Source organism: Rhinolophus sinicus, chromosome 1, assembly GCF_057876585.1.
Source record: "Rhinolophus sinicus isolate RSI-liver-muscle chromosome 1, RSI-T2T, whole genome shotgun sequence".
NCBI lineage: Eukaryota > Metazoa > Chordata > Mammalia > Chiroptera > Rhinolophidae > Rhinolophus > Rhinolophus sinicus.
Window position 1 is genome coordinate 142,170,232 of NC_142501.1, and position 14,077 is coordinate 142,184,308.

The following is a 14,077-nucleotide window of genomic DNA, read 5'->3' on the forward strand; positions in this document are numbered from 1 at the left end:
ATGAAGCAGCTCAGATATTAGAAGGGAGCTCAGAAGAAATTAGTATTAGCAAATTGGTGCTTTACTGAAGTTCAGCTTCCTTGCCCAGGGAAAACATTTGCATGCCAATTTTGCAGAGGGTAGAATGATATTTTCAGCTTTCTGTTATTACTAAATTAACAATACTAATCCTGTTACTAATTTGTTTCATGCAAAAGGACCATATCTCAGAATATAATTGAAGTTAAAAATAGACTAGATTAGTGACTTGAAGCCTTTCCTCAGGATTTAGGAATGAAGAGTTAAAGATAGCCATGTAGAAACCACTCTGGAAATTACAAATAATATAATTATTACAATAACAAAAATAAGAGCTACGATTTTGGGGCCTACAGCAAAGGCAAATTTACCACAAACCTAAGGAAGCTGAAGCTTCAGGGCCGCTGACTTGCATGGGTCCCTGTAAAAAGTTCTAGGTGGACTAGGTGATTAGAAGCATTTCCAGGTAAGTATTTTTGATAAATTCCCTAAAGAGACCTCAGAAAAAAAGGAACCTGCATCTCTAAGTAATTTGTTGTAACATTTTTTTTAAAATTCTAAATAAATACTCACTTTTGTACCAACTTTTATGTTTATAATTTTGTATTTTTTTTCTTGCAAAGGGCCCCCAGATTGTCTCAGGCCCACACAATGTAAGTCCATGTTTGGCCTACGAGCTTCCTGAGTGCAGGGACTATATCTGTTTTGTCCATAGTTGGACACACAGATCCCCAGGAAGAACCTGGCATAGAATACTTGTTGAATGAATACCCACTATGGGTCAACTAGGTTGTCGGTCACCTGACATATAGTTTTGATAATACAGCCTTTGCAAGGCAGTTTTTATTTTTCCCATTTTAGAGAAGAAACTGAAATTCCCAGAGCCTGGATACTAGTGGAGCTAGGCTTTGAACCCAGGCCTCCCTGATCACTTTATTAAACCATCCTGCTTTCTGTATGTCCCACAAATTCTAAATTTTGAAGCTGCTGGGGAAAGTCCACTGGACATGAACCACAACATACTGTTTTAAAATTTTATTTTCTTTCTGTTGTACTTGGTTATTAAAAGAACGAAACAGTCCTAGAATGAGAGAACCATCTTGCACTCCTGCATACCGAGTGGAAAATATCTATGTATGTCTGGAATTCAGGATCACCTAGAAAGGTCCTGGAGGACCGGCCAACAAATTTGGGGTGCTCAGAAAACCATGTAGTTGTCCAAATGCCTAGCACAGCACGTAACATTTATGTGTGATTGCCTGTGCCTCTTTCCTAGAACCAGCAATATTGGCATTGGATACTGTCCTCACTGGTACCAGAGGAAACGAATCCCTTACTTCTACACTTGCCAGAGGATAGCGACATTTACACCACTGTCAATGTTAGCCTGACAGGGCAGGGATGCTCTGCGTGCATAGTGTTTAACACATCATCACCTTCAAACAAGTCATAATTAAATGGTTCTTAAAGATGAGTGACTTTTATAACCAAATATAACAGAATAGTGATTAAAGAACCATAGAAAATTAAAAATATCAATAGTAATAAGAACTAACATGTATCTAGTGCCAAATGTGCCAGGCACTATTCCAAATGCTTTCCATGCACTAGCTCATTTAATCCTCATTTAAATTTCTTGAGGTAGGTGCTGTATTCCCTTTTTAGAGGAGAGGAAACCAAGGGGTGGAGAGTAACTTGTCTAGTTTCATGAGTTAAGCTGCATTGTAACCCTGGCTGTATTGCTCCAAGTTCTGTGCTCTTGCCTGCTGGTTAGAAGTAGGGAATGGACCTTGAAAGTCACTTGGTCCAATTAAATATTTTTTCTATTATAGATTAAGAAGCTGAAGCCCCCCCAAATAAATAGCCTACCCAAAGTTTCAGTTACTGGCAAAGCTAGAATTAGAACTAAGTACTTCAGTCTTCTAGTTCACTGTCATGTCATTGTGCAAATTAAATTATGTGCCTTTGAAACACACTTTTACGCTTTAGACACAAGTGTGATTGAATAGGCTATGAAACTGCAAGGGGTATGTAACAGCCACGGCATTAAAAAAAAAGGTGGGGGACTGAGAAAGCTGTGTTTGGGTGCTGAGAACCCACTAAGGAAAGAAGCTGTCTGAAAGTCATGGTTTGATTAGGCCTTCATCCCGCTGCTCCCCCTGAAGCATTGCCTCAGTGCCCAGTCAGATAATTCATCAGTATTACCTTCTATTCTGTTTAACTTTTTTCCCTTACAGAAACTATACACATCATCAAAAGCGAGTTTAGATACATCATTTTTATTTATCTGAGTTTCCTTCAACCCACAGCTATTATTTTATACTTTTCTTTACTTTTCATTTATACTGATTATTTCCTTAAATTCAGGTCTGCAAACACTTATTTAACAAATACAAGGCACTATGATTGGCATTTAGAAAAAAGATTAACATGTAGCTCCTGCATTTAGATGACTTATGACCTCTAATAGGAGAGGGAAGTACAGAAATAACTTAAAAAAAAGCAGTATAATTTTATGTTTCAATTAATCAGAAATGATAACCAAAACTTACTGTAGTAATATGATTTGAATTCTGTAAAACTTATTTTGACTATATATGTGTTTATGTATATACATAGACAAATATTTGGATATCAAGCAAGCTGCTAGCAGTTGTTACTTCTGGGATATGGAGTTAGGGAGTAAGAAAAGAGGACACTTCATTTTTAACTTTGTGTCTTTATGTGTTGTTTAAATGTTTTGCAGTAAAAATGCATTATTTTTGTAATTTAAGAAAGTCAAGAGAATTGGTTGAAGCAGATAGTTTCTGTCAGTGAATTTAATTGCTGTATGCTATCACTCTTCAGTTTCTTCAAAGTTCCAGAAATTTCAGAGGAAAAAACAGAAGCAAATAAAAAGTTGTTACTCTGGATTCCATTACATATTAAATAATGTTTGTTTACTCCATAACAGTATGTTGATATTTAAAGGTAAAAGAAGGAGGCATACAACGCATATGTAGTTAACGCGAAAGAAGATCTGATAACGGTAAACCCCAGCCCTTTATTTAAGATTCAGTCACATAATCTCTGGTCAAGATATGATCCTATGAAGAACCAACTCATGGACTCCACAAATACTAAAAGATCCTGGTTTTCACCAGCCTCAAGGCTTCCCCTGTCCCAAACATTTTCAAGTAGCACTACCAGATTACAGTGGTACCTCAGTTTTCGAACGTAATCCACAAGTTCTGAAACATTCGAAAACAGCTGACAGCTAGGCCTCAGGATCTTGCACTCAGTGGAAGCCGTGTGACATGTCGACTTCTGAGTCGTGTTCGAAAACCGAAGCGTTTACGTCCGGGTTTACGGCATTCATAAACTGAAATGTTTGTCAACAGAGATGGCCGAAAACCGAGATACCACTGTACCTAGAACCACTTTAATTACTTCTGTGATGCACTCATTACTGGTTAGTAAGTTAAATGGTTCTGATCTATTCACAGCATCCCGACTACTTTTCAGCAAGAATCGTTGTTAATGTTCAATAGCTTTTTTCTTTTAACATAGGCTATTTTCTAAAGTTGAGTTTTCTCAATAAGATTTATATATGCAATTAAATGACTTATTTTATACTATAAATTAATGTAAAGTTTTCCTCGTTTCATAGGTTCATCATATGTAGTTCTGTTGCCATTACTCAATATTTTCTGATCTCCAGTTGGGCCTAATTTTCCATGTATGATATGAGAGTATTCATATCAAATCAAGCTGTTTAAACATGATCACAATGTTATTCTCTGAGCATTTATAATTACATTTATTTAAACTCTTGTTAATCATTCACTGAAGTGTAACTTTTTCTACTTAATGATTAGAAAAAGTAAATATTGCTCTCTTGAAGGTTTTAGATACCAATTTTCATCTACAAATAGGTTTTTTACATGATTCTTATATCTAACATGGTATTCTGGTTATAGAATCTGTCTTTGGCAATTCTTACTTGCAAGCGGGTTTTATCTTTTATTCAAATTTGATTAGAAACATCTGTAAGAGTGCTAGTTTTAACTTGTTTGATCATTATTTTCTGTTTTGTTAGAGGTGTCTTAGGTCCTAATGCAGGTGAGTCGGGATTATAATATAGGTACTATGCATTCGCTAATAAAATGAATCACTTTAGATGGTATTGCCAGGGGCACACATATGTGATTTAACATCACTTTCATGGAACACTAAAGTTTTGAGCAAATGAAAATTAAACTCATGGGGACAAATGAAAAGCCTCATGTTAATGTATGAGTCAGGGATAAATTGTTCATAGATTTTGTGGACAAATAAAACATGTAGATAGATTGTTTTGGCCTTTACATAGGCAAAGTGAAGTCAAATATCTGTTGAGTCAGTATCAACACAAATGGCTGCCATGGGTTTTAAGCTGTAAATTCTTCATGGAAGCTGGGTAGCTAATTCATATCATTAAACCTTGCTGGCGTGGATTCCGACAGATAAGATTTGCATTTTGGCTCTGACACTTTTATGGAGTAAAAGCACACTTGTACAGGTGTGTAACCTCAGGCCAATTTCTCTGGCTTCAGTTTCATCACCTATAAAATGACTATAAGAATACTTACCTTTAGGGTTGATGTGAGAATTAAATGAGATAATATATGAGAAGTACCTAGTATAGTTTCTGACACTACAGTAGGTATGCAATAACATATTCTTATAATAATAATAATTAAGAATAGTATTATAGAATATCAAAAAGTTATCTGCAGTAATTATCTCAATCCTCCACTTTAAGAATTAAGACCAACCTCTGTTGTCCCATTTGTTTTTGTGGGTTTTTTTGGGGTGGGAGAGGAAGGTGGTGAAAGGTAGCAAATGACAAGTTCTTTGGGTTTTTTTCTTAAGCTTCTTTTTTTCTGCTCATCATTGACAGAAGAGCTTGGGCTAGATTTTTAGCTACGAGATTTAGCAAAAATTAATTTTGTATGTTATTGTCTTGCAACCCAACTTTAGCAAGGGAGTTTTAAAATATTCCTTTCTTTTATTGTAAAAACATCATTTCAGATGATCTTTGAAAATTTTGCCTCTATCTAACCAAGACAGACTAAAAAAGGATTCTGCTAGTATTTCCATTTCAAAATATTACAGTCTTCAAGATATTGTAGGGGATTGGGCAGAACAGATTTTAAAATGACGTTTAATCTATATAAATGTGCCTGTGAAACACTGCAGTCTTCTTGGTTAAGAAAGCAGTTGCAGTAGTCTGTTGGTAAAGAAGCCTTAGCTATTATTAATCATGTGGATGGTGGCTTTTTCACAGCTGTGTTTGCAGTTTTCATACTAAATTTTGGTTAAGAATTTTGACAGAGCCTTTAAGAACTATATAGCGGCAATTGTTTTATTTTATTCTATTTTAGTTTTTACTTTTAATTGTAGAAATTGTCACAATACACAAAAATCGAAATAATAGTATAGTGAACGCTTATGAACACATAACTCAGCTTTAAGACTTGTCAACATTCTGCAACTCAAAATTCTGCATTCAAGATGTACTTTTAATGGAAAATTTTTCATAGAAACAGGCATACATAATTAAGTTCATGTTCTGAAAAGACTACCTGTTTATGTTTAAGTACGTATGTGTTGGGGTGTATGTGTGTCTGAAATACAGTTCTATTCAATTGCAATTTTAAATCCTTTCTGGGACAAGGTAGATCTTCTTTGAATAGCAAATAATCAATTGAATTATTCATTGAATATCTAACACATACCCATCCCTTGTACGAGTTTCTCTGAGGGAATGGTGCCAAGAAATGCTAAGGCAAAGTTTCTCAAAGAGCTGGAAAAATAGGGAAGAAATAAATATCCCAGGCTCAGGAACAACTTAGTCAGGCCTTGACCTAGATTAGTGTTTCCTAACATTTCTTGTCCTGAAAGCCTCTTTCACAATATTAAGTAATCTCTTGAATCCCTGAGGAATTTAAAAAATCATTTCATCATTTGTGTGTAGTATACAAAACACTGTTGACATCTTATTTATGTAAGTCTATTTAAAGATTGTAAAGTTTATTTAAAATATTCAGAAAATAAATTATGGATATTTAAAATACTCATAATATACAAACAAACATAAGTATTGGCATTTTACCATCTATTAAACACGATTTCATTATTTAAATTATTTTAATTATGTAAGAAAAAGCATTTTATGACACGTTTTAAAATGACATCCCGTATTTGGTTTTAGGACAAAATGTATACTAAAATGTAGAGTAAAATTTACACGTTTTGTGGTGTTTTCCAAGTCTGGTACACCTATCTCTTTTTGTATAGGAGATGACACTAGGTATAAAAAAATTAATTTTTAAATTTTAAATGTTATGTATTTATTTTAAGGGTATTAGAAAATATTGGTCTCATATTTAGTAAGATATAAAGTTTCCTTTCAAAATTAACATTTTATAGGAAAAATTTTAAATAAATAATAGTACATGTGGTGCTTGGATATGCAAACAAACAAAAAAGCCAGCAAAAAGGCCAATATAAAGTGATACACACAAAAAAACTAAACTTTGTGAAAACACGATGTTATGGCAACAATTTTTATTGTTTCTATAACATTTTGCTTACATTCTTAAATTTTGCTTTTTAAAAAAGTACAAGCTTTCAAAAAATAAGTTTAGTGTTTGTTTGTAAATAACTACGTATAAAAGAGAAATGGTTTGGGGCAGCTCTTTCAAGTATTTCACAAATAACACAAAGCCAATAGGGACAGTCGTTATTCCCAATTATGTGAAAAGTCAAACTAGATATAATCACCAACATTATTTCCTCATTTAATATTTCTTAAAGTATTGTTTCTTCTCCTAAAAAATCTTGGTATACTATAAATTAATTTTGAGTTTATGTTTGCAACTTATAGGTTTGGTGAAAATCTCCTTGAGGCAATTTTGTAAATTATTATAGTTTATTGTGTCCCTCATGCTGGTTATATTTCAATGTCCTTGCTTTTCATGCCTTTAACCAGTTGTCTGTTATAGGTATGTCAGTGGTTTTCAAGGGAGGGAAGGGAGAGCAATTTTGTCACCCCCCTTTCCCCGGGGACATTTAGCAGTCTGGAGACATTTTTGGTTGTCACAACCCTGGGGACATGAGTACTACTGGAATCTAGTGGGTAAACCTGCTAAATATACTACAGTGCACAAGACACAACAAAGAACTGTCTGGCTCAAAATGTCCATAGTGCTGAGGTTGAGAAATCCTGGTATTACATAAACAGTATATGTCTATGAAAGATAGTAATTTAAAGCCATGAATTGATCAAAGCTATCATGGAAGCTGGCAGTAATTAGTGGAATAATAAAATGAATGAGCTACCATCTCATGAGCAAACTCATCTCCCTCAACCTCTGCATGTTTACTCAGAGACTCTCAATGTTCCATTTTAAGTAGGGGAGAAATAACAAATATTTAAATTATTATGCATTTGTATTTATCTAAAAATAAAATGAAAATAGACTCTATTACTGCTTGTATTAATATGAGACTTTGGGGCTTTGCTGATCTGAGGGATGAGGGCATAGGCCAAATAGCTTGGAATTTTAAAAACTGAACTTGGGAGAGAGAAATCTTTCCTCTACAAAGGAGAGACGCCAATCCACAAGAAAAAAATGGACATGAAAGAGTGATACAAAGGACCTCTGAGAGTGTCCTCGTTACTGGGTCCATTTATCCCTGTGATTTGGTTACCGAGCCAGGAAATGGCTCATTTTTTGCTTAAGCTAACTTGAATTAGGGTTCTGTCATTTGCAACCAAAAGAGACCTGACTAATACACCACTGAATTAATATAGGCAATTTCAGGAATTAGCAATAATGCAGTGAAATATGAATTTTGAACTTGAGATTGGGTCTTTGATTACAGGTTTAAGATAGAAGTCCTAAATCACTCATTCAGCAAACGTTTATACCTAGCATGTACCTAATATTCTGTGCAAGGTACTGGAAACATAAAGACAAATGAAAAACAGCTTCTCCTTTCAAGGCACTCTCGGTCTAGTTGGGGAGACAGAAAAGTATCATATGGAGGAATGCTATGCACATCTTATTATGAGAGCCCTCAGTGGGGCACTAACTCTAATTGGTCAAGAATAACTTAGAGATGGTGGCTGCCTGAATTGAGTTTGTATTGGCAAAGCAGGGAGTAAGAAGGGCATTCTAGCTGAATAGAGCACTAGTAGAGGCTGAGTGGAGAGGAATAGTAAGGCAAAATCAAGACACTGCTAGTTGTGCATTATAGTGGAGTGTGGGTGCAAGGAGTTAGCATTAGTGAGGGGATGGGAAAGTGGCCAGGAAGGAGGCAGGAATGGTGGTCAGGGTTGTGTCTTGAAGATCTTGATGAAAAATTGGGGCTTTATCCCAAAAGCTTTGGGGAGTCACTAATGGATCTTATGCAGGGGCATGATATGATGCATGTTAGAAATATCATTCTGTCAAATGGGGATAATAATAGGTACTTGGCAAGGTTGTTGCACAAATTACAGATAAATTAAGTGGAATCTAAATTTCAGGTTAGTCTTGGGACTTGGCTAGACAATTCAGGTTTCCTCCAAACCAGGACATTTCAGACTGAGATGGAGTTTCAAAGTTCATCCTGGAACTTAAAAGACCCCAGTAGCCACTATGCAATCTTTTCAATATCTGAGAATTGGGGAATAAAGTGGTCTACATGCACCCATGAACTTAGTTTTATATGAGACTTTTTTTTTTAACTCAATAAATGGTCTTGGACTAAAAATTAATCATAAAGAATGCTTCCTCTTGGCCACAGGGTGGCATAATAAGGAATAAATATTTTATTGCAACATAAAATATTAAGTTAATCTTTTCTCTGTTAAAGGAAAGGCAGAGAGGGGACAAGTGGGAAGAACAAGTTCACCTCGGGCTACCAAACCATTGCAAGATTTCTCTCTGGTGCTATAAGTCACTGGGTTATGCAGCGTATTTCACTTTCTGACTGATTTCAAGGGGCCCCTTACAGTCCTTATTTAGGTTAGTGATTTAGAAATTTTAAAGAGGTGGAAGAAATTATCTGAAAAACACAACAATTTAAAAATGTGATCCCTCAGTTTAAAACAAAATTTACCTCACTGTCAGAGTGCTAATTTCGTGTTAAAGGCATAGTTTATCTCAAATTAGAGGAAAACGCAAAACATTTGAAAGTGTAGCATTTTTTATGCTAAGTTTGGAAGCAGTATCTATTTGCTATTTACAACTTTTTTCTGTCTGTTTTTGATCAAATAGACAGTTTTTGAGGCTTTAAATTAACCACTAAATATATTTTTCATGAAAATTCTAATTGTTAACATTTTTCCAGTAACCAAAAACTTTCAACAATTTAGAATATTTTAAAAGAAAAAGGTTAAATAAACATACATGTACATATATTTGGGTAGAAAACTTTAAATAGATTATATGAGAAACTATTAACAGTAGTTTCTTCAAGGTTGGGATTGTCAGGTGGAGAGGGAGAGAGGAATTTAACTTTTTCACTCTATCCTTTGGTACAATCTGGTATTCCTCAATTTCCATGAGCATGTATTGTTTTAATAAAAGAATTAGATAAAGTGAATAGTTTTCTAACTTATATATGCATAATAGTCATAGTTAATAGCTATAAGTTTTCTCCCCTTTAAGGTATTATTTCCCAAATCACAGTATACCCACACATTAATATGTTCTATATACAGCTCTATTCAAAGATAGGTAAATGACCTTGAAATCATATGCAACCTGTTTACTTCAAGAGAAGATATGACTGAATCATAGTACAATGCACACGTATAATAATCCAGAAATTTCACAAAGAAGGGTTAGCAGATATTTTTGTATGTGCAAATTTAGACATGGAGTAATTTTATGTTCCTATTTTTCTATTTCTATGTATTTAACATTTGATTATTAGAAATCAGATTACTTCTCCTAGCACATTATGAAACCCATTTTCAATATGTAACAGATGTCTAGAGTAATTTATTTTCCCAAGTAAACTAGTTGACTCAAACAGTTAAACCTGATTCTAGATATCAGGCTCAGTGTGAGGCAAATCTCTTAAAAATTCCCCAAAGATCACTCTTTTAAAGACATTCTTAATAAAGACAGTTAGTGTTTAATTATGTTGTCATTTATAAACACCATTCTCACAACAGCTGCATTTTACTCCATAACCATGGGCAAATTATTTAATCTCACTAAGCTTCAATTTCCCCATCTTTAAAATGGGCATAATAATAGGATCTAGTTCATAAGTTTATCATGAAGATTAAATGTGATAATGCATGCAAAATATTTAATGTAGTCTGTGGCACATAGTAAACACTCAATGAATAGTAACTATTATTTTGCTTACATTTTCACTAATGTTTAATAATTTTAACATTTCCCAACATAAACTCTAAGCTTTGAACTATACTGCTTTAAAACACTTAGTAGAGCATATTCTTCCCAGCTTTTTATATTACTAATTTAATTTTAACCCCTAGAACAATTAATCTCATCTTTTCTGCTATGTAGCACAAATAAAACCAATTGTGAAGTACATTTATTTCAATTCCTGTATTTAATATGTATCAGTTAGCTAACATTTATTTAGCTTCCTATATAGCTAAGTACCACTAAGAATAGCAATAGTAACAACAAATACATATATGAAATGGTCATGTCTTAACCTAATTCTGAATTGGCTGCATGTTGTCATAAAAGAGTTTCAATAATTAAATTTATGAAGTAATGTTTTCCACAGAATGCAAGTATATTGATATTCTCATACTCTAATGTATAACTGTAGATTTTAAAATAGTTAAATAATTTAAAAAGCACAACTTTTTTTTTTTGGTAGAAAGCGCAACTTTTAAGGATAATAATTGGATTAATACATGAATATTAGCATGGATAAATAAAAATATACAACTTTATATATGAAATTTGAGGATGAACTTGTGAGTTCGACTAAAATTAGTTGAGTTGATTTCAGCAAAGATAATTTTTTAAACAGAGGATACATTTCTTAGTCTTTCTTTTTTTTAACTCCTGCCCCTTATATTCTGAAGCTACAATATGAAGCCAGCTATACAGTACCTTGATCAGGTTGTGTCCCACAGAGTAGACAGCTGCTGGATTTCCTTTCTCTCCAGGGGCATGCATACCTGTCCCATACCCATGCCAAGCAACTAGATATGGATTGTGAATTGTAATCCAATATTTGACACGGTCTCCAAATGTCTGGAAACAGTATGTGGCATAGTCATTGAAGATATCTATTATGGTCTCATTTTTCCACCCCCCATATTTTTCTTGCAGTGCCAAAGGCAAATCCCAATGGTATAAAGTAACTATAGGTTCAATGTTTCTAAGTACTAGAGAGTCCAGAAGAGTATTATAGTACTGCAGACCCTTTGCGTTGGCAACTGTTACTATTCCGTCAGGGAAGAGCCTTGGCCAGGAAATGGAAAATTGATAAAAAGAAACTCCTATGAAATCCAAAGCCGACAAGTCTTTTTCCAGAAAAATGTAACTGTCACTGGAGCTATCATTGCTGTTGACATTTTTAAGGTGTGTATGGACGAAATGATCCCATATAGAAGGACCTTTTCCATCTGTCTTCCAATTCCCTTCCACTTGAAATGCTCCAGTGCCAACGCCCCAGGAAAAGTTTTTAGGAAAAGTGTCATACAGAAACAGCTGACTTTCATTTACCGGACTATAATTAGGATTTTTAGACCATATAGCTCTTCCGTCTCCGGAGAATCCAGTAACAGCTCCTAGGAGAATAAATGCTGACAGGATGACAGATCTTTGCAGTCCCGCGTTGGACATTGTTTTCCTATAGCATATGTTTCTTTCTTCAGTACTGAAAAAAATCCATTCATTCCCTAGAGATCTTGCCGCACAGACTGGCTTCATTTGCCACTAACTGCTTGACTGTCTTATCAACGCTTCAGTAAAAGCTTGTGATTGTAAAGCTCTGTCAATGATTAGCTTGAACTGTGAGACTCAGGATGGGTCATGGAGAGCAACGTAATTTGAGGGAGGTGGCTCTACTACAGCCAGCAACACGTTTCATTCTCTTATTATGGGAAAAATCAGATGAAAATGCATCAGTGAAAATCGTTCAAATGTGTAATTAAAATATATATCAACAGTGAATAGAAAATGCGGTATTTTCTTTGTAGCCTTTCATATTGACCCAAATCTTTTCTGAACATTTTGAACACTATTGCCTATAATATATGCCTTTTCTATTTTTATAGATTTTGAGTGGTAATTTTATTATTTCAAATTTTGGGAAAACAATATTATATGCAAATAGGTAACATTCCTATATACCAATAATAAAGAATTAGAAAACAAAACAAAACACAACAAAAGAATTAGAAAACATAGTAAGATATTATACTTCCACAAAAATTATAACACATCTAAGAATAATCTTATTAAATGTTATTTTAAGAAAGTTACAAAAATGTATTGATAAATTTGAATGAAAATAAATGAAAAATATATAGCACTCCTTGGGCGGAAACACTGAATACTTTCCAATTTAATTTATAAATTTAATGCACTTTTAACACAAATCCTCTGCTCCCAAATTTTAAACAAAATTATTATAAAATATAATAATATTAATTATTGAAGAATAACTAGGCAATAATTACCAAAAAACCTGAAAAAGAAAATAGTGAAGGCATAGACTACCTTCAGATATGAAAACATAAAAAAGCACAATTTAAACAGCATGATTCTGGAATAAGAATAAATAGGAACAAATATTGTACAAAATCTATAGCCTCCAAATAACCTTGAAAAAATTCAATACTTTAAATATTCGATGTATCACATACTAATGAAAGGCAGAGTGGTTAATGTTTGGCCTCTGGAGTTAGACTGCCTGAGTTTAAATATAGCTGTGTGACTAGGGACAAGTTGTTTAACTTTTCTGCACTTCCATTTTCTCTTATGTAAGAAAAGGCATAAAAATAGTATCTATTGCGTGGATTATTGTGAAAATTAAGTGAGTTAATACATGTAAAGCACTTAGGACAGAGTGACACATAGTAAGTGCTCAATAAACATTACTCGCATTTTTATGTGAAAGGGAAAGATTATCCAGGAAGTGATGCTAGGATTTAGCATAAAAGATACTCTGTTCTGGCTCTTGCCTACATTTCTTAGCTTCATTTCTCATAAGTTAACTACATGTAGTACCCTTCCCCTCAGCTATAGTAAACAAGTTTTAATAAGTAGTATACGTCACGACCAGTCACATCTCTGGGCCTTGGTACTTGAGCTCTCCACTTAGGATGTGTTCCCCCACTTCACTAGCTCATGTCTACCTGCTTTTCAAAACTTCAGTGCCTCCTCTGGAAAGCCTTTCTGACTCTCCAGTTTAATTACTTTAAATTTAAAAAATTGTTTAGTTTATCAATCCTCTTGTGAAAAATCTACACAACCACTTCAGATAAATTCACTGCAGAATCTTTACTCCTGTTGTCCGATCTCCAGCTCATTTTTTGCAAGCACCAACAGTGGCTTTTGCAGTCCCCTTGACCTTCTTCATTCTGTTCTTGCATTCCTTTCACTGTTTCCTTGAGATCTGTTTCTTCTCATACAGGCCAGTCTTGCTAGTCTATGCCTGGTTCATTTTTGTGTGTGTGTGTGTTTTTGTGTGTGTGATCTAAGGAATTGTAAATTATACTGAAGCCGTTGTCTCGCCGTCGCCAAAATGGGTTCTGAATCCAAATACAAAGATGACATCTAGTGTGCTCTTGTACATTTTGGCTAGTTTTCACCAAATTTCTGTCTTAGGTACTGTTGCCTTCTTAGGGTAAAGGACATCCATGACTGTTTCTGTTAGAATAGTCAGTTGTCATAAACTTCCTGGTCCAGACAGTTACTGTGTTGTTCATGTTGGTGGTTGAGCCACAGGCAGTCAGGGAGGAAAAAAGCCAGTTTGATTTGATTTAGATGGATCTCCTCTGCGTTACCATGGCAGCCCATGCTTTCTCTATTATGAC

General features: G+C 34.3%; 1 protein-coding gene across 1 annotated transcript in view; it reads right to left on the bottom strand.

Moving 5' to 3' along the window:
• KLB (klotho beta) overlaps positions 1-11,994 on the bottom strand; it is a 33,003-nt gene extending 21,009 nt beyond the window's left edge. Inside the window, exon 1 of the mRNA XM_019717564.3 lies at positions 11,142-11,994. Within this exon, the coding sequence (XP_019573123.3) occupies positions 11,142-11,966 (825 nt within the window). The 5' untranslated portion in view covers positions 11,967-11,994. The remainder of the gene's footprint in view (positions 1-11,141) is intronic.
• Positions 11,995-14,077: the final 2,083 nt, after the last annotated feature.